This window comes from Orcinus orca, chromosome 10, assembly GCF_937001465.1.
Source record: "Orcinus orca chromosome 10, mOrcOrc1.1, whole genome shotgun sequence".
NCBI lineage: Eukaryota > Metazoa > Chordata > Mammalia > Artiodactyla > Delphinidae > Orcinus > Orcinus orca.
In genome coordinates, this window is record NC_064568.1 from 44,879,181 (window position 1) to 44,900,670 (window position 21,490).

The 21,490-nt window shown below is 41.9% G+C and overlaps 1 protein-coding gene across 13 annotated transcripts in view; it reads right to left on the minus strand.

The window, feature by feature from the left end:
• Positions 1-19,775, minus strand: part of ULK4 (unc-51 like kinase 4) — a 529,281-nt gene extending 509,506 nt beyond the window's left edge. For 6 of the 13 annotated variants that reach the window (XR_007469880.1, XR_007469879.1, XR_007469881.1 and 3 more), the window contains exons 1-5: positions 19,590-19,775; positions 10,194-10,387; positions 5,704-5,803; positions 3,530-3,669; positions 1,050-1,212 (exon numbers count right to left, since the gene is read on the minus strand). Coding sequence is in view for 10 of the 13 variants with exons in the window: in XM_049693611.1 (XP_049549568.1) it covers positions 1,050-1,212; positions 3,530-3,669; positions 5,704-5,803; positions 10,194-10,331 (541 nt within the window). In the remaining 3 variants the exon portion in view is untranslated. The remainder of the gene's footprint in view (positions 1-1,049; positions 1,213-3,529; positions 3,670-5,703; positions 5,804-10,193; positions 10,388-19,589) is intronic. The other 7 variants (XM_049693608.1, XM_049693605.1, XM_049693604.1 and 4 more) reach the window with 4 other exon arrangements.
• Between the last annotated feature and the right edge of the window lie 1,715 nt (positions 19,776-21,490).

Below are 21,490 nucleotides of genomic sequence, written 5' to 3' on the forward strand. Positions count from 1 at the left end.
TGAGAATGTTCTTACCGTGAAGTGAGTAATCACCAATCCCTTGGAAAAGAGGTTAATGTGCGCCCACCATGGGGACTGTTCTTAGATTAAGCTCAGAAGTAATCGAGTGTCACTGCTAGAAACTGACATTTCTTCACAACACAGCCCTCTTCCCCTTACGAAAGGGGAAAATTTGGGGAAAATTTCAAATACACGTTCCTGAAACATCTTGCCCTCCTTGGTTTCTATATAAAAGCATAGTCCATAATACTCATTTTCATAGGAGGCCACGGAATGATATTTGGGGATTTAGAAAGCCTTCTTCCTGGGCGTGAAATCTTACTTCAAGACTGGCCCTGCAAGTTAAAGTCCCTTGCTCATATTTATGGGGCCTCTGTTAACCCACTGCTCCCCCCCACCCCCCACCCCTTTCCCTCATTCCTCTCATCCACGGCCATATGACCACCAAGCCCAAGGATGCCACTCTCTCTCTCAGTGCCCTTTGCTTCCTGGTGAGTGTACCAGAGCTTCGGTGGTCCAAAGTCTCAAGTACATACACCAGGAACTTGAGGAAAAGAGATCTTTATCACTTCTATCAAAAGTTCTGGTAGAAGAAATATGACTTCACACTCTCCCCTCAAGCACAGCAATCTAACAGCCCAGGCCCCATCTCACTGACAAAACCACCTCCCAAGGACGCACCCTTAAAAATCTTCCTTACTTGCAGAAGAATATCAGCTGCTCAACAACGTTGAGTATCTCCTGAGCCACCAGTGTATGCCAGACACTGTTCTAAGTGCTGAGAATACAGCAGGAAGGGAGACAAAACCCCCCTCCTTATGTTCCAATGTTCTAAGGATAAGGCTTTGTCAGAGGTTCCCTGCGCCTCACACGGCATTAGAGCCACACGGAAAATGTAGGCCCTGGACAAAACCATCCATAAATCCAGACTTCTGATCATTTTTAATACATTTTTTGACTGGCAACATAAAAGGTGGACGTATTATCTCCTAAACACGTGACTTGGGCGGCCCACAACTAGAGTTCTGACCTGGAAGCTCTCCACGTACCTTTGACTCTACTTTTCATGTTTTTCTTCAGTACATTTTCCCCGCTATCACCTCCTCCTTCTTCTGCTGCCACCAATGCAAAGAATTCTTCCAAATTTTCACCTTCCACTTTGGCCAAGCAAAAATTACTAAACTTCAGTGTGCCAGGCCCTTCCAAGAGTATCTATAAAGGTTAAAAAACAAATGTGTTTAGAAACAAATTCTATTCAATTTGCATTTCCATCCGTACCTCTTATAATCTTACTATAGAACTCTGAGTATTGGGTTTCTTGCTTCATCACAACTCAGAAAATTAAATGCTTACAATTTTTTAAAAAAAGAAGCCAAAGAAACATAAATCCAAAATTTGACTAGTAAGAAAATCAAATATTAAATTGTCCCGTCTCAGATGTAGATGAAAAACACATCATTTAACCACAGAGGGAAACCTCAGTCTTTTGGGAAAGATAAAGAGGAAAGTATATGAAACAATCTATACTCACCTATTCTCAGTGACAGTTGAAAGAGGATTTGGAAGCCCACCTGTCCTAGGGGTTGTTCATTCAAATGAGGATGTATGATTTAGGGTTAAGACTAGGGTGTTGAAGTTAGAGATCTAATTTGAGCCCTAGGTCCACCACTTACTGGCAGTCTGACCTGCAGACTTTACTTAACCTTTGTAAATCTGTCTCTTCACCTACAAAATGGAAAAAATGATACTTAACTCTTTGGACTGTTGTAAGGACTGAGGTTATACACGATGCAGAGGGCTTCTGACAGTGACTGGCGTGTGTTAAGTGCGCAAGTCTGCTAATATAATTTGTGATTGGAAGTTATCTGTTGATTGTTGAAATCATACCTTTATCTCTTCCTCCCTGGCAATGGATCAGGGGGCTTTCTTGGTCCTTAAAAGCAATTTAAGTTTACCCTCAACTTCTAGTCACAAATACTAAGGATGTCAGTTAGTCTACAACAGTGATCTTTAAACTTCTTTTTTGAGCGCCTGGAGGTCTTGTTAAGAAAAACTACTAGTCCCTACCCTGAGAGTTCCTGATTCAACAGGCCTGGGGTAGGGCCCAAGAACCTGCATTTCTAACAAGTTCCAGGTAATGCTGATGCTGCTGGTACAGGGAACACACTTTGAAAACCACCGGCAGGGGGCAGATAAAAATTTTAAGTTAGTAAATATTTTGGACTTTGCAAGCTGTAAGGCTTCTGCCCTGACTATTCAACTCTGCAGCCACTGACAATACATAAATGAAAGGATGTGGGTGTTCCAGTAAAACTCCATTTACAGAAACAGTCATCCTGCCGGAACTCTGCCAACCCCAGTTGTAGAATAAAAGTAACCTTACTTATCAGTCTGAAGCTCCTAGGTTATAAAGAGCTGATACTAGACCTCACTAAAGAGCTCCCACACAGAGGTCGGTACGTTATAGCCTCTAGGCTTGTACAAGCATGAGCTAAGAGAGGTTTTTATGTTTCTGAACAGTTGGAAAAAAATGAAAATAAGCTAATATTTCTTGACATGTGAAAATTACATGAAACTGACATTCCAGTGTCCATAAATAAAGTTTTATTGAAACAGGCACACCCATGCATTTACATATTGTCTATAGCTGCTTTCAGGGCTGTAATGCAGTTAAGTGGTTATAGTCTTGACACAAGTATATGAATATTTCAACAAGAACTTCTATTTGTTATACAGAATTTTTACGGAGCTTTTTATAGGTTTAATTAGGTTCTTATATAGATGGCCTAGAGAAATGTTTAACAAGGAAATATTCAACTTTTCATTTCATTGTGTTCACATTAACAAAGGAAAAGAACTAGCAGCTAAGACCAGTAACACATACAATCCCTAAGAAAATGTCCTAAAAGTTTAACCTAAATATAATGCATAATCCTCACAATCTCCCTGAAATATCTACTTCCACATCACAGGCAAGAAAACCAAGGTACAGAGAGAGAGAAAAGGTAACTTGTCCAGGGCCCACAGCTTCTGAATATCAGCGTTCATGTGGCTCAGGCTCTAAGCAGGTTTTGTGACTCTACTACACTGAAGCACGTCTACTTATGGTTAATTAGTTTTACCAGAAAAGAAAAATATTTGATCCATAACATCAGGAATCATACATACATAGCGAATAATGTCATCATCAAACTAAAATAATGGCTCATAACTGTGTACTATAATTTAAGAGCAAGGAATCTTATTTTACAGACCTGTTGAGCTCATCATTCACCATATACCTCAAGAGCAATGATAATTACTCAAAGGACCCTGAAAGGAGGGGAGACTTCCCTTTCTAAAAGCTACTTCAATAGGTAGCTAAATAGGAACCTAAAACATAGTACTATGTACTTCCTTTTGTTTAAAAAAAAGTTAACTTAAAATTTCAAGATGTTCTATATCAAAATTGTATCTAAAAATAAAAACATCTTTGAGGAAGCCCTATGAATTGAAACACAAACAGGAAAGCCAAACTTTCATGAATTACCTTCCCAGGAGAAATGTCACAAAAGAGAATGCCAAGCTGATGAAGATGATGTAATCCAGTAATCAGGTCAATCCCAAATTCTCTTACAACATCTTCTGGGAGGTTTTCGTCTTGAGCAATAACCATTTCTAAGGAACCACCTGCAAGTTGATTAAAATCACCCACTTTAACCCACCAATATTACACAGTGCCTCTGGGAGGTTCCATGCTGGGACTTGAGCATTAAAACATGATCAAATCTGTATACCTGGACAGGCTGGCAGGGGAAACATACATGTTAACAAACAGTGGTCCAAGCACCGTAAATGAAAACCTCCACGCTCCAGAGCCAGCTCAGGGAGAATGACTGCTCAGACTGTAAGAATAGTCAATAAATAAGCCAGTGGGATGAAGGGAGAATCACTCTGGTGCTGTGATTTCTCACTCCAGATCCCTCAGGCAAGAAACAGCTACAAAAATTAGTGTTAAATACTAACCTAAGCTGTGCACTTTAATCACACTGTGCAAAGTACAGTTATGTTTACTCCTGTGCAAAGTTAGGTCACATTCTACAAGAACTGCATAACAAAAAAAGGTGCTCTTCCTCAATAGTTAGAAAATCACAAACTCTGATGTACACCACTGATGAAATAAAAGGCCAATGGCAGACACACTGCAAATTCCATTTCTATACCCTACCAGGGTCCCACTCACATCTCCTATCATCTAAGTGCCAGAAACAAGCCTTTTTTTTTTTTTTAGGGTCAAGATTATAACAGGAGTCAAGTTCAGAGAAAGTGAAGTCTTAGCTGGCATCTGAAAGTTCAATCAGAATTAGTGCAATGAAGGTAGGAGTATTTTGGGGTCTGTTCATTTTGTTTGGTGGGTGAGGAACCATTCCAAACACAGGCATAAATTAGAGTTAGGCTATTACAATGGCCAGGGGTCACAAATAACAGCTGAAGCAAAAAGTAAAACAGGTTGAGTGCCCTGATTACCTCAAAAGTGTGTACATCTCATGAAAGTAATTAAACCACAGACTCCTCCTATTGATTCAGAAAAATAAAAGGCAAATAAATTATTCCAAATAACCTCTTTAATGATTGCATTAAATCCTAAGTGCCAGTATGTAGGAGATTCATAAAGCTATAAATAATTATATTTCATCTAATATTTAATGATTTATTATTACTCAGTGTATAACTAGAAGTACACTAACCATGGTACTTGTTACATTTTTTCCTAAAGACACTGCAACTGAAAGCCCAGATAATACAGTATCTATGTATTTAGTCACCTTTCTTCCTGTATATAGTCCTAGAAAGTTATAGCAAGCAAGAGCTATAACATGTTATCTCTAATTATTGCTAGGTGGTGGTATTTGTTGATTCATCTTTGTATTTTTCCATATTGCTTAAGTTTTTAAGAGCAAGTATCCTTTGCATAAAAAGATAAGCACTTTATAAACTAATTAGCTAATAGCTAGTTGACCTAAAATACTTTGTTTTTACTGAATGGGAAAGCTTTTTTGATCAATAATCACTAAAAAATATTTCTAAGTGTTATACAGGTGATTTAGCATTATTTTATACCAAAGTAAAGTTAACCCCAAATTGAATTTTACATGTCTTCCTCTTACCAAACACCTTTACCCTTTTCCAGTCCCTAATATCTATCAAGCAATAGGTGTTCAAGTTAACGTACTCAATAGTATCAACACTGCTTATATCTGTAATAGAAGAAAAATGGAAAATAGCAAAAACTAAATCAGGGCTTCCCTGGTGGCACAGTGGTTAAGAATCCACCTGCCAAAACAGGGGACACGGGTTCGAGCCTTGGTCTGGGATGATCCCACATGCCGCAGAGTAACTAAGCCCGTGCGCCACAACTACTGAGCCTGCGCTCTAGAGCCCATGAGTCACAACTACTGAGCCCGCGTGCCACAACTACTGAAGCCCGCGAATCTAGAGCCTGTGCTCTGCAACAAGAGAAGCCACCGTAACAAGAAGCCCACTCACTGCAACGAAGAGTAGCCCCTGCTCGCCACAACTAGAGAAAGCCCACGCACAGCAACAAAGACACAACACAGCCAAAAATAAATAAAATAAAATAAATTTATAAAAAAAAAAACTGCATATGTTTTTTCAAAACTATATATTGTGGCTACAATCGTAGCACTTCTTACATGACCTTACCTGTGCAGAGTTCCACGACTAGCCAGAGATGATTACTGGTTTCATACCATTCGTGAAAAGTTACAATATTCTTGTGTTTAATTTCATGGGTGAGACGAACCTATAAAAACACACAGCATTCACACTAAAATAAAAAAGTTCTTAAACCCTTGCATCTATTAAGAAACACCTAAATACACAACTGGGAAATAAATAAGAAAACACTGGAATTTATTCAGTGGAATTCTATACAGACATTAAGAATGATGGTTAAGAAGGCTGGTGACATGGAAAAATGCTAATTCAATATACAGTCTTTAAAAACAAACAAAACCTTGTACAAAAGTTTTGTGTATTTGTGTAAATTAACATCACAAAAGAATATTCATAGGAAAAATGACCAGAAGGTATACATCAAAATAGCTGCCGTTATGAGTAGAATTACTCGTGTTTTTAAATTCTTTCTACTGCTCATCTTCTATCTCCTGTATTGAGTACCCAGTACTTTCATAATGAGGAAAAAAGAAATAATTTTAAAGGAAACAAAAAAAACCTTTAAGTAAGAATAACCTAAAGGCTCAATAATACAATAATAGTGAAATAAGTTGTATATTAATAATTATTATTAGGCCAACATTAAAGTATTTGTCGAATTTTATAACATGGAAAAATGACGTTATAATGCTAAGTGAAAAAAGCAATAAATAAAATTATGTAATACCGTGATTAGAAAATTTTTTAAAAGCCCATAGAAAAAAAGACAAGAAACAAACCAAAAAGAACAATGATTGCCTTCGGGTGATACAACAGTGCTGCTCTTTCCTTCTATTCAGTTCTTTATATTCTCAAATTTCCTATAATGACAGTGTATTACTTTTACAATATTGAAAAGAACTCTCAAAGCCTTCTATTTTCTTTTTCAGCATATCCTTAGTGAATTCTAATATTAATTCACCTAGATTCTTAAAAGAGGAATGATTACAATGAACATACTGATCTTAAAATGTACATTTCCATTAGATTATAAGAATACTTATGCACCAAAAACAAGAGTGAATTCAAAACTCAACAATAAAGATGCAAAAGCCTGTCCGTTTAAAAACGCTAAGTTGCTTCTGGAATTTTTGCTTTCTCCCTTTAAAATTCCCATTAAATATAGGAACTAAAAACCACAAAAATGTATGCGAACCATCAAGACTCAGGATTGCTGATGACTAACTTACCAAAGTGCTTTGCACCCTTGCTTTCTGATTTTCTTTAAAAAAGAAAAAAAATTACAAATTCTACTGTCACTCAACACAGGCTAACGGGCCCATAATTAGTAGAAATACAGAGCTCCCTGTTTTAGAAATGGAATTTGGGGACTTCCCTGGTGGTCCAGTAGTTAAGACTCCATGCTCCCAATGCAGGAGGCCTGAGTTCGATCCCTGGTCAGGAAACTAGATCCCGCATGCCTCAGCTAAAAAAAAGAAAAAAAGATCCATGTGCCGCAACTAAGACCCGGCGCAGCCAAATAAATAAATAAATATTAAAAAAAAAAAGAAATGGAATTTGGCACACTCTAGGAACAATTAGGTGGGCTCATACTGTACCAAAAATAAAGGAAAATGAATCTACATGACTTAGAAGACAGATGAGTAGAAAACCAAGCATCAGAGTGACTAAGAAAGAATTTGAAGAGCACCTTGTAATAGATCCCTAATATAAGGCCAAGAGAAAATGCGGAGAACCCTCAGTGAGCAAGTTTAAAGGGATCTCTGCTGATTCTGGCACAGAAAAGGGAAGGTCCTAGTGAAAAAATAAAAGAGGTACAGAAATCCCGACAGAATTCAGGCCACAGCACACCCCTCCGGACCCTCCTGTACACTCAGTACATGCCAAGTACCCACTCTTCCAGACGCTGGGCTGCCAATCTCACCCTCCACCCTCACCGCAACCACCCATCTGCAGCCTGCGCTGGCCAATGCAGGAGATACAGTGGCCAATACTCACCACAGATGGCTACTGTGCTCTTTTGAGGAGCAGTTGGTCTGAGCTGGGACGAGCCCCAAGTGTAAAATACACACCAGATGCTCAACACTTAACATCAAAATTAGAAAAATATCTCGATAACTTTATACTGGTTGCACGCTGAAATAATAATACTTTGTATATACTGGATTACGTAATATGTATTAATAAAATGAATTCCACTGATTTTTCCTTTTTCATCGTAGATACTATGAACTTTAAAATTAGATTTGTAACCACAAGGACTTCCCTGGTGGCGCAGTGGTTAAGAATCCACCTGCCAATGCAGGAGTCACACGTTCGATCCCTGGTCCAGAAAGGTCCCACATGCTGCGGAGCAACTAAGCCCACGGGCCACAACTACTGAGTCTGTGCTCTAGAGCCCGTGTGCCACAACTACTGAAGCCCGCGCGCCTAGAGCCCGTGCTCTGCAACAAGAAAAGCCACCACAATGAGAAGTCCGCGCACCACAACGAAGAGTAGCCCCCGCTCACCGCCTAGAGAAAGCCCTCACACAGCAACGAAGACCCAACACAGCCAAAAATAAAAAATAAATAAAAATGTCTGTAACCCCCATTATATTCCTACTGGACAGCATTGCTAGATTTTTTTTTTTTTTTTTTTTTTTTCGGTACGCGGGCCTCTCACTGTTGTGGCCTCTCCCGTTGCGGAGCACAGGCTCTGGATACACAGGCTCAGCGGCCACAGCTCACGGGCCCAGCCGCTCCGCGGCATGTGGGATCTTCCAGGACCGGGGCACGAATCCGTGTCCCCTGCATCGCAGGCGGACCCTCAACCACTGCGCCACCAGGGAAGCCCTATATTTTTTCTTTACTGATAACTGTATTCTCTCCAAAATCTCTTCCCCACATCCTTGTCCATGACCACCACTCACTCACTTTCCAGCTCACTTGCTCTAGTACTTCTATTCCAGTTCAATTCAACCCTCCACACACTCTGCATACACCCAAGGCACTTAAGCAGACACAAACCACGCTGACTGAGCTACCTTCCACTGATGATTCCCAATCTCAAATGGCCCCAGCTAGTCTGTTCTCCAGGTGACTAATTCACACCTTTTCTTTCCTCTTTTCTAGAACACTGCCTTCCCCTTCCCCCATCTCCTAACTGAAGGCTTAGATTTTCACCTCGGATTCCCAGTTCCGAATCTACCAACTACTGTGCACCTTGCCACCCATATACCTGTCTTCCCTTAACTGTTCACACGCCTTTCAAAAGCCAACACCTCCTCATGCACATGAGGATGACTGTTTTAACAAACAAAAACCAAACCAAACCAACCAAAAAAAAAAACAGAGAAAATAACAAGTGCCTGCAAGGATGTAGAGAAATGGGATCCCTCGCACTGTTGGTGGGAATATTAAATGGTATAGCCTCTGTGGAAAACAGAGTGTATATTTCATGGGCTTGGACAAATATGTAATGACATGTATCATACAGAAGAGTTTCACTGCCCTAAAATCCTCTGTACTCCGCCTATTCATCCTTCCCACTCCTCCCCCCGCCCCCCAAACTCTGGTAACTACTCATCTTTTTACTGTTTCCATACTTTTGCCTTTTCCAGAATGTCATATGGTTGGAATCATACAGTATGTAGCCTTTTCCGATCAGCTTCTCTTACCTAACAACGTGCATTTAAGGTTCCTGTGTCTCCTTGCGGCTTGATAGCCCATTTCTTTTTATTACTGAACAGTATTTCATTGCATATATGTAGCAGTTTGTTTATTCATTCACTTACTGAAGGGCATCTTGATTGCTTCAATTTTGAATAAAGCTACTATAAACATGTGTGTGCAGGTTTTTGTGTGGACATAAGTTTTCAACTCTTTTGGGAAAATACCAAGAGTTTGATCGTTGAATTGTCCAGAACTCTTTCCATCTTGCAGAACTGAAACTTTATACACATTAAACAATTCCCTATTTCCCCTTTCCCTGGCCTCCGGCAATCACCTTTGTACTTTGTTTCTGAAAGGTACCTCGTATAAAATGGTGATGGCTACAGAGCAATATGCATGTATTTAATATCAAACTGTATACTTAAAAATGCCTGATGATAAATTTTATTTTATGTGTATTTTACCGCAATTAAAAAAAAGTTGGAAAAAAAAAGCTACATTTGGTCCAAGGAGCCTGGGCTGTAAAGTTGGTACAGCTATTGCAAACCCAAGTCACTCTCACCTAATGTCCTTCCTTTGGAAAGCTTCATAATCATATACTAAATTTAAAAGCAAGTGACCTAATAGAGTATATTTTCCCTGACTCTTACGAAAACAAACAACAAAAACCTAAGTTGCTAATTACTTGGGTATGTTTATTAGTCATTATTCAGGATTGGTGGCACTACAGAGAAAAGGCTGCCCATTCTAAACTGAAAACGTGCCATTTGCTATAGTAAGTTCAATGGCTTCTGTTTACATACTACTTATTCTATCTGATCATAACTGTCTTTTCCCAAAGGGAGGGAAACATACTTGACTTACCCAATTGGTTATTTCAGGCCTCTTGCACTTATCAGTACAGAGAATAGCTACAAAATTGATTGTTCCCTTCCGTCGCCCTTTGTAGACAACTGTCTTGCTTCCTCTGCCAATCTCTTCATACAGAATGAAGTTTTCCATCTCTGGGCTGACTTCTCACGTTTGATGAAATGGCAGCCTAATAGCATCTCTAGCTCCTAAAAAGTAAACAAAAATGGCACTTAAAAATGCAAGCTTGGGACTTCCCTCGTGGCGTAGTGGTTAAGAATCCACCTGCCAATGCAGGGGACGCGGTTTCAAGCCCTGGTCTGAGAAGATCTCACATGCCGCAAAGCAAATAAGCCCGAGCACCACAACTACTGAGCCTGTGCTCTAGAGCCTGCGAGCCACAACTACTGAGCCCGTGAGCCACAACTACTGAAGCCCACGCACCCAGAGCCCATGCTGTGCAACAAAAGAAGCCACCACAATGAGAAGCCCGTGCAATGAAGAGTAGCCCCCACTCACTGCAACTAGAGAAAGCACGCACACAGCAACGAACACCAAATAACAGCCAAATAAATAAATAAATTTATTTTTTAAAAATGCAAGCTAGTTGCATGATTAATTAGCCTAAGCTATTTAACATGTAAATAAATCTAATAATTCTATAAATTCAAAATATTCACCTACAAATGTTGAATACAAGTCTTTTTCATAGAATGAAGAAAGGAAAAAAATAAAAGAAACAATTCACAAACTAATATGCAACGCCCTAGTAACAAGACTTTAATAAAAATAATGAAAATGACAGCTATTTCCAACACATGGAACAAAATCAGGGAATGAATGAGATTTCAGCCAGTGTATCTTGATACCTCTCTTACTTTCTGTTACACTGGAAAGCACTTTGTGTCAATATCTGTATAACGAATGGGGTAATATGCCCCACCTAAACCCAAATGATGAGAAATGAGACAATGTCTGTGAATACACTCTATAAACAAATATGGAATGATAGTACATCTATCTAATCCATAAGGATTGGCGTCAATCCAAATATTATTCGAAGCAAATAAACTACTGGCTGAGCAAATTACTGGCTCCTGGGCCAAATCCAGCCTGCTGCCTATTCTATAAATTAAACTTAATTGGAACATAGCCATGCTCAATCATTTATATATTGCCCAAGGATGCTTTCAGGCTACTATGGCAGTGTTGAGTAGTTGTAACAGAGACACTATGGCCTGCACACCCTCTAAAATATTTACTATCTGGCCCTTTACAGAAAAAGTTTGCCAACTCCTGTTTTAAATCAAGAATTTTTTTTTTAAAACATCCACATCAAAAAAAAAAAAAATCCACATCATTATCAAGGATAATGAGTTCATTTTCTTCGCCAAGAAAAATCCCCTAATATTCCTGAGTGAATAACAATTTGATGTAGTCTTTTACTAGTCTAGTTTTTTTTTTTTTTTTTTTTTTTTTTTGGCGGTATGCAGGCCTCTCACTGTTGTGGCCTCTCCCGTTGCGGAGCACAGGCTCCGGACGCGCAGGCTCAACGGCCATGGCTCACGGGCCCAGCCGCTCCGCGGCGTGTGGGATCTTCCCGGACCGGGGCACGAACCCGTGTCCCCTGCATCGGCAGGCGGACTCTCAACCACTGCGCCACCAGGGAAGCCCACTAGTCTAGATTTTTAATTAAAACTGAAATAAAATAACAGACTTGATATATTAAACATATTTCCAACATAAAGTTATTTACTCAACCAAAAACATCTTTTAAAATGGCATCTCTTTGAGAGGATTATACATGCTAGACTACATAAAACTTCCCAGAAATTATCCAAGCAGTAAGATATCCTCTTTAAAAACAGCTTATGTTTCTGTATGGTACCCAGGAAGTCAGAACATAGCAAAATCCCTATGAAACAGAACGTAAAAGAGCAATAAATTAATGGGTATGGGGTTTCTTTGGGGGCAGATAAAATGTTCTAGAATTAGATAATGTGGATGGTTGTATAACTTTGTAAATACACTAAAATTCAGTGAATTGTACAATTTTAAAGGGGTGAATTTTATAGTATGTGAATTTTATCTCAATATTTTTACTGAGGTATAACTGACATATAACAGCGTGTAAGTTTAAAGGGTACAACGTGTCGATACATTTATACATTATAATAGTGTTAAGTAATGCTATGATGGTAACCATCTCATCACATAATTATTTCTTTTTTCTGGCAAGAACACCTAAGATCTAGTCTCTTAGCAACTTCGAAGTACATAGTACATTTTTGCTGACTATGATCACGATGATGTACATTATATCTCCAGAACTTATTCATCTTTAGTTATAAGCCATACAGCAACAGATAGAGGAGCAAGATTTGGCCAGTAGGCAATAGTTTTCTGACCCCTATCTTGGTATAGGAAACCATTAATCTAAGAATCTAGGAATAACTCTATGATTCCAACTTCCAATGAAATTAAAACTTACTGCAAGATGGGAAAAATTCTACTATAAAAACTTATAGGCTCATGGACTTCCCTGGTGGTGCAGTGGTTAAGAATCTGCCTGCCAATGCACGGGACGTGGCTTCGAGCCCTGGTCCAGGAGGATCCCACATGCCGCGGAGCAACTAAGCCCCTGCGTCACAACTACTGAGCCTGTGCTCTAGAGCCCGCGTGCCTTAGAGCCCGTGCACCACAACTACTGAAGCCCACACACTCTAAGGTCCATGTGCAGCAACTACTGAGCCCATGTGCTGCAACTACTGAAGCCCATGTGCCTAGAGCCCGTGCTCCACAACAAGCCATCGCAATGAGAAGCCCACACAAAACAAAGACCCAATGCAGCCAAAATAAAAATTAAGAACACTTATAGGCTAGTAATTACATTTAGTCATTTGGATTATAAACCTGGTATCTAGATCAAATAAGAAATCAAACTATTAACAGCGAAATTTCCAAATTCTAAGTAGAAAAAATGTGGGACAGTTTTGAATTTAAATCAATCAAACCCAAAAAAGGTACAGATAATATCTATTTTAAGAAACAGTTTTACTAGGTCCCTTTTACATTCCTCTCCTCCCTGAAACCCACTCATTAAAAAGAACTGTAAAAAATTAACAAACATGTATAACTGAATTACTCTGCTGTACATCTGAAATTAACACAACATTGTAAATCAACTATATTTCAATTAAAAATTTTTTTTGAATTAATAAACAGAAACGCAGGAAGATAGCATCCACTTCCTAAAGCTTTTGGCCTTAAAGGGACATAAGGTCACCAAAGAAAAACTACAATTTGCCCAAACCCAGGTTTGATATTTAGGGCATCTAATATCAGAAAAAGGGCTACACCTAGACCCAGATAGACTTCATGGCAGCCTACATTTCCCAAAACCAAAACTAAGCACCAGCTGTGACGTTTTCTCAGGCTAGTTGGTTACTGCAGAAATCGGATCCCAAATTTCTCTTACTGCCAAATCTCTACATGTTTTACTCAACAATAACAACCTCAACCCCCTCTTTTGAGAAGGACCACAAGACACAGCCTTCAAGGCCTTAAAATAGAGTTTGATGAACCTACCTGCCCTGGGCATCCCCATTATCATATTCCCTTTTTCTTTTTTGTATACGAAAAGGAAGAGCATGCCCTTGGGGTAGTCACCCAAAACCATGGAGACCACCATCAGCCCAAAGGATATTATAAACAGCAACTGGACCCTGTGGCACAGGGATACCCCTTTGCCTTAGAGCCATTACAGCCACTGCCCTTTGGTTAAGGCCACTGGGAAAATCATGTGGGATCCCCTTTAACCATCTGTACCTCATGCAATAGAAGCTCTCCTAAATTCTCATTACACTCAACGTCTATCAGCTGGCCTCCTCACCGCCTATGAAATCCTTTTAACTGCCTCTCCCATAACTCTTTTATTGTTGTAATAACTTAACCTGGCTACTCTTCTCCCCTCCTCCACCAAAGTACCTCTCCACACGAATCACCTCATGGTTCTATAGGAAATTCCACTGGGTAAACGTGACTTCTCATGGTTCACTGATGGTTATTTTAAAGGTGACAATGGCAAATACTTTGCTGGGTATGCTATTGCAACTCCTTTTGATGTTGTTGAGGCAGCATCTTTACCTATGGCTACTTCAGCCCAACATACTGAATTATACACCCTTACAGGGGCTTGTAGTTTAGCCAAGGACAAAAGTGTCAATATTTACACTGACAGTAGATATGCTTTTAGAGTAGCTCATGATTTTGGAATGTTGGGGAAGCAATGTGGCTTCTTTACTTCCAGTGGAAATAAAATTTTAAGTGGCCCCTATGTTCAGGAATTATTGAATGCAATACTTTTACCTGCCGCTTTAGCTATTAAGATTCCAGGGCATTCTAAGCTTGATTCTCTGGAAGCAAAAGGAAATCACCTTGCTGCTATTTCTGCAAGGAATGCTGCCCTTAAAGGGACCAACGACAGCCAAACCTCTGTCATGGTCCAAAGAGATATTTCTCCAAATGATAATTTAGAAAAACTGGCTAGAAAGGCCCAACAGTTGGCCTCAGAAAAGGAAAAACAAGATTAGAAATTCAGGAGGTTCCCTGGTGGCGCAGTCGTTAAGAATCCACCTGCCAATGCAGGGGACACGGGTTCGAGCCCTGGTCCGGGAAGATCCCATATGCCACGGAGCAACTAAGCCCGTGCACCACAACTACTGAGCCTGCATTCTACAGCCTGCGCGCCACAACTACTGAGCCCATGTGCCACAACTACTGAAGCCCGCGCACCTAGAGCCCGCGCTCCACAACAAGAGAAACCACCGCAATGAGAAGCCCGCGCACCGCAACGAAGAGTAGCCCCCGCTCGCGGCAACTAAAGAAAGGCCACACGCAGCAACGACGACCCAATGCAGCCAAAATTAAATAAATAAATAATAAAAATAAATAAAAGAAAGCTGCCTGCTGACTTAAAAAAAATTAGAAATTCAGCAACTGTTGGTTTGATAGAACAGAAAGATCTGGTTTGAACTAAGTAACAACAGTCCTATGGGAGACCAAGATCCCCACTCCTCACCACTGTACATGCATTAAAGCATCAGTCTACTGACAAAATGAGAGCCTTCATGAATCAATATTGCTGCGGAAACATTAAGAACGCCACAAAAGGTGCCTACCTCACTTGTCAAAATACAACCCATGTAGGCCTGTGCGTACTGCCCCGGGACATTTTCATCTGCATGATGGACCATTTGAGGTCTGGCAAATGGATTTCATAAAACTTCATCTAGTGAATAAAGTATGCTTTAGTCACGGTCTGTACATTTTCACTGGACTTCCCTTGCAGACAGCCTACTGCCTCTTAACGTGGCTAAAGTCCTTTTGGAAAAGAGTATCGCTACTTGGGAAACTCCTCTCAAACTTCATAGTAATCAAGTAACCCATTTCACAGGCCAGGTGCTTCAACAAGTGTGCACTGTTCAGCTGGTTTTACAACACTTACACTTTACTTACCATCTTCAATCCTCTGGTTTAGTTGAACGTACTAACAGCATTATGAAGACTCAATTGGCTAAATGTGTAAAGACCCTCCAAACACCTTAGCCAAAAGCATTGCTGTTGGTTCTTCTAAATCTCAGATCCACCCCTTTTGGAATTCAGAAACTCTCAAACTTTGAGATCATCACAGGACACCCAAAGCACTTGTCCCCTGCTTCTTACTACCCACAATTAATAAAAGGAGAGATACTCCAACATTGAAAGGTCTAACTGTCTCTATTAAAAATAACCATGATGGGCTTCCCTGGTGGCGCAGTGGTTGAGAGTCCGCCTGCCGATGCAGGGGACACGGGTTCGTGCCCCGGTCCGGGAAGATCCCACATGCCGTGGAGCGGCTGGGCCCGTGAGCCATGGCCACTGAGCCTCCGCGTCCAGAGCCTGTGCTCCGCAACGGGAGAGGCCACAACAGTGAGAGAGGCCCGCGTACCGCAGGAAAAAAAAAAAAAAAAAAACATGTTTTGGTAGGGCGGTCTTTTTAAATTTACTTATTTTATTTATTTTTGGATGTGCTGGATCTTTGTTGCTGTGTGCGGGCTTCATCTAGCTGCAGCAAACAGGGGCTACTCTTTGTTGCAATGTGCCGGCTTCTCGTTGCGGTGGTTTCTCTTATTGCAGAGCACAGGCTCTAAGCACACGGGCTTCAGTAGTTGTGGTGCACGGGCTTAGTTGCTCCGTGGCATGTGGGATCTTCCCAGACCAGGGCTGGAACCCGTGTCCCCTGCATTGGCAGGCAGATTCTTAACCACTGCGCCACCAGGGAAGCCCGGTAGGGCAGTCTTTTTACCATGCACCCTCAGGACACAAAGACCTTAAGCATCACACCTTGCAACCTGGAGATTTCATTTACTGGAAAAGACACTTCCAGAAGAACTGTCTTCAGCATCACTGGAAAGGCCCCTATCAAGTACTAGTAACCAACCCTTGTGCCACCAAACTCCAAAGAATACAACTCTTGGATTCACAATACATCTAAAGGAAGCACCTCCCTCTAACTGGACCTGCACATCCTCTGGTGACCTGAAAGTAAAGATTTCCCGGAATTGAAGCAGACAGTATCTGATGAGGTAGCTTTCCCAAGATATCCAGATCAGACCTGCTGGAAGGTTGCCACTGTTAGGCTGCACCCCTCAGGCCTGCAAGCCTTGTAGCTGCCAAGCCTCGAAGAGCCCAGACTCAGTGACAGAGACATAAATGGCTTACTGGACAGAGGATCTTACATGCCTGAAGCAAGGTCCTGGAGTGACACCCAACCGTGTATGGCAGACAGCAGGCAAGACAGGACACGGCAGCACTCTTCACTACTCAAAGGAGGAGGAGGCTACCATTTATGGGGGCGGGAATTGACATCAGATGGGCTCATCAGTTACCAGGGACTAATTAACCTCTATAATTAAGATGATTGGATAGTCATGTGAGTGAAGCAGGGACTGGTCAAGCTGGGCATGTACAGAGAGCAGAGAACAGCCATTTTGAATGGCCTAACCAGACAGTAGCCAAACCTTTGATGATGGCCTAAGACTTCAGAGGATCGCCAATGTCTATCATCTTGACAACATATGGATTTTAGATTAAAAGTGCCTGAGAGTTCTCCCTCCTACCTTTCCTTGTTACTTGTGACCTTAATAGTTTCCTATCTGTGCACTTTCCCTCCAACTTGAGACACTACACCCAGGAAAGATACTTCCCGACACTGAGGGACAAAAAGCCCCTGAAACTAGAAAACCTGACTCTTGATCAGCAATGCTTTCAGAGAAAAATCTTGATCAAAATGGAGAAGTGTAAAAAACTAATAAACAGAAACCTCAATTAGAGTCAGAAGACCAGAAGCGGGGAGCTCTCATGCCCTGCAAAGATAGCAGAGCCCAACGAGAAGAAGAAAGATTCCTCTTCTTTGCTGGCAAGGACTCAACTCAATGAAAAGCCATGGATTCTTTGTTTATTACAGCCCTCCCAACTGCCTTTTCATCTCTAAAAAAGCTTTCGCCTTCCCTGCCATGCTGGGGAATTGCACAGTGGCTTGTCATGGTTACACACCCTGAATTGGGATTCCCTGCTGATGCCAAATAAACCCATCTTTCCTGGAGAAATGTGTGCCAGTCTTTTGGTTCAGGTAAACAGAACCAGTGCTGAGTCCTGACCCACTAAAATGCAGCCTTAACAGGAGTAATTATGTGGCAAAAAAAATCACCAGATACCTTAATTAAATGTTCACGAATTGGTACATTAGGATACATCAGAATAAGATGTTGAAATAATAAATTTTTATGTAAGATGAGTGATTCCTTGACAGTAAGGTTTTAGGCCACAAAAAAAAAATAAAATCTTAAAATTTTGAATTTGAGTCAGGCCAAATTCACGTCCTCAATCTTTCACTGAATAGAGGCACCTGAGCAGAGCAGGCAGCTGAAATTAACAAAACACATCAATTACAAACTGGGTTTAGACGAGCGTTTATTACCTGCAGCACTTCCCGATTCTGAGAGCTCAACTTCCTTAGGCTAAAATAAGAATTGGATCAGATGGTCTTCTAAGTTTAAGTTATCTTCCAAATTTGAAAGCCCGTGACTAAGATTCTTTTTGACTCACTCCAGGGATGTTCCTCACCTTAGACTTCCTAATATGCATTTTTTTTTAACATTTGTAACCTCAACTTGTAAAATGAAACACAAATACAGAAAAACCCACAAAATAAATGTATACTTTAATGAATTATTGTAAGAGAGACATCCTCGTAATCATCACTCAGGTCAGGAATAGCACTTTGCCAGCGACCCGAGAATCCCTTCCCTGAGCCTAGGACCATAACAACTCCTACTCCCCAAAAGTAATCACTCTCCGGACTTTGATGCGTTTCTTTATAGTTTTCTCACTGTAGTGTGCATTCCCAGACACCAGAGTTTAGTCTTCCACATTTTCTAAAAGCATGGCGCATTTTTAAGCCTCTTTTAATCTACAAGTTCACCTAGGTATCATCTGAGAAGCCAGAGGTCAGAGGAATTCACACATACGAGCAACTGAAGCATTTAAGATTCAGCGGACAGAGCCTACATTCAACAAACTCTGAAACGGTTCAGGTGGTAACAGCACGCTGGTAAAGACATGAGTGAACCCTCCTCTTAATCATCCCCACCTTCAAATCATTAACTCCCTCTCTAGCGGCAATCAGCAACACCAGGAAACTCGATAGAAATGCAAATTCTCGCCCTGGGCCCAGATCTACTGAATCAGAAACTCTCGAAACAGGGTCCAGCAATTTTGCGTTTTAACTCGCCGTCCGGATGCGCGCTACCTTTGAAAACCGCAGGCGAAGTCAACCTTTCCCGAGGACACAAAAGGCGGCGGGCACTATGCTAAGCACTAAACAAGTGCTCCTCCTCGCAACACTTTTCGGACCAAATCAACTGCAAGCTTTGAGCGTGGTCTGACGTCGAAAGTGTAGGCTCTGAGTCTCTACGTAAACACCCTCTCCTCTCCACCCCAAGTAGATCGCGGCCAGCGAACTGGCGGCTTTCACTGCCTCCCCACGTCCACCGACATCAGTCAGCGAGGCCGGCTTAGAACCCGGAAAGCTAAGTCAGCGTTTTAAGGTATAAAACTCCGAATACGGGGCGTCTATAAAGCGCGTCTCCCGAACCCAGGTCTAGAATAGGTGTCCCGCGTACCCTGAACCAAAAGTTGTGCGGGGTTTAACACAAACACAAAGCAGAACCCGAAGAGAGAGAGGGGGCGCTGAGGGCACAGGGTCCACGGAGGGAGGGAGGGTGGTAGGCAGCTCCCCTGCAGGCCTAGTCTCTCCAACAAACGCTGAAAGACACAGGAACCCACATTAAAAACGGCACTACCGCTCACCTTCTAGCTCTGTGGGGAGAAGCCGCAGGTCCACTGGAGGCCTGCCGCCAGTGCGCGCGTCTCGCCCCCGACCCCTTAGGACGAGTCCACTGGCCAAAAGCCAGGGGCGAAGCAATGGAGCAAGGCCGACAGCGTGAGGCCGTGCAGGTCTAGCACCCCTCTGTGTTTGCATTCGGCCTGCCCGTCTCCAGGGCAGCACGCAGAACGCCGGAAGGAGCGCAGGGCGCTGATTGGCTGAGCAGTTTCGCTTCCCATTGGCTGGGGCCTGGAAGTGACGTCGCCTCGCGCCCAGCGTTAGGACGAGTCCACCGATCTACCCTAGGTCGGGGTAAAAAGTGCAGGGCTCAGAGCGTCGGCGACCGGCCTTGCGAGTTCTGCACCCCTCCGCGTTTGGATTAGCCCATCCCGTTTCCAGGGCAGCACGCCGAACGCCGGAAGGAGCACAGGGGCGCTGACTGGCTGAGCACTTTGAGTAGCTATTGGCTGGGGCCGGAAGTGGGCGGCAGTGTTGGAGAGTCTGTCCATCCGAACTGTGTGTTGGGACTGGGGGCTTGGGCGGGTGGAGGAGACCTGCTTGGGCGGTAGTTGCATAGTTGGTGGCAGTGGAGTCCTGGGCCCTCGTCATTTCTTCCTGCACCCACTGTCCTCCGTTTCCTTCCATCCTTTTTCTTTCTGACGCCCTCCAGAGTTCAGGTGGACGTGACGACATAATCCGGATAACGAATGGCCCCTCGAATAGCTTCCTGACCCTTTAGAAAAAAGAAGGCTATGAATTACCTTCTTTCTTGTACATGAGAAAACAGACCAGATCCCTGATCTCCAGTTGGTTGCTTATGACTTTCAAAGCTCCACGTTCTCAAATTCCAACCACCAGAAACGTTAACACCAGCTCCTCTCTTCCATGCGAGTTAGCGCAGAGATTATCAACTTTGGCATCAGAATCATCTGGAGCGCTGGTTAAAACAAGCCCACCCACCCACAGAACTTCTGATTCTGTAAATCAGAACGAGGCCCCTAATTTCGCATTTCTATCAAGGTTCCAGGTGATGTGGATATTGCCGATAAGGGACCACGCTTTGCAAACCTTTACGTGTAGGAACCGTGCCTCTCTCTGATCTCAAGTTAACCACGTCTCCTATTCTTTGACTTCTAACCCTCTTGCTTTCTCAGGAGTCTTACATTAGCCATTATTGTCAGTTTTTTGTATTTAAGAGAACTGATGTAGAAAAAAATTCCTCATCTATCACTTCCTAATTAATCAAGACATACAATGAAATATCAGCTAAGTTTATTCCGAGTTTTGACAGCCTACGCGTTCATGTCAGAAACAATACCAAATCCTGGTGCTTCTTAGCCTAAGTTCTTTGGATGCCTCCAGGGAATACATAAACCTGCCAAGGCAGTTAAAATGTTGTGTGCATGTGCATTTTTCTGGGTGGAGAGTCCATGGTTTGATCAGATTCTCAAAGGTACCAATTACCCAGAAAAGTTTAAGAACTGCTATAGATAATTTTAAGACAATATCACAAACACAAGCTAGAGAGTACATGAAGGAAAAACTCAGCCCGCTCAGTGACAAGCACTGGACCAAAGGTAGGACCTCAACGAGCATTAGTTCAATTTCAAAAAATAAAAAACAGCTGAGTGCTGTTTAGGTTCTTGAACAGGGCAGAGCTGAAACACCATGTTCTTAATTGCTTCAATTCCTGGGCACTTTCAGGATGACCTTTGCCTTCACCTTAATTTTAGATTTTCCTTCTCATTATAGTTGGTAAGAATGAATCTGACATGAAGGATACCAAATGCTGAATTACATGCAAACTCTTCCTCTCAGAAATACCTTCTGCTTCCTCTTCCTACTGTCTAGATTATCATAAAGAATCTCTTCATTCAGTCACATA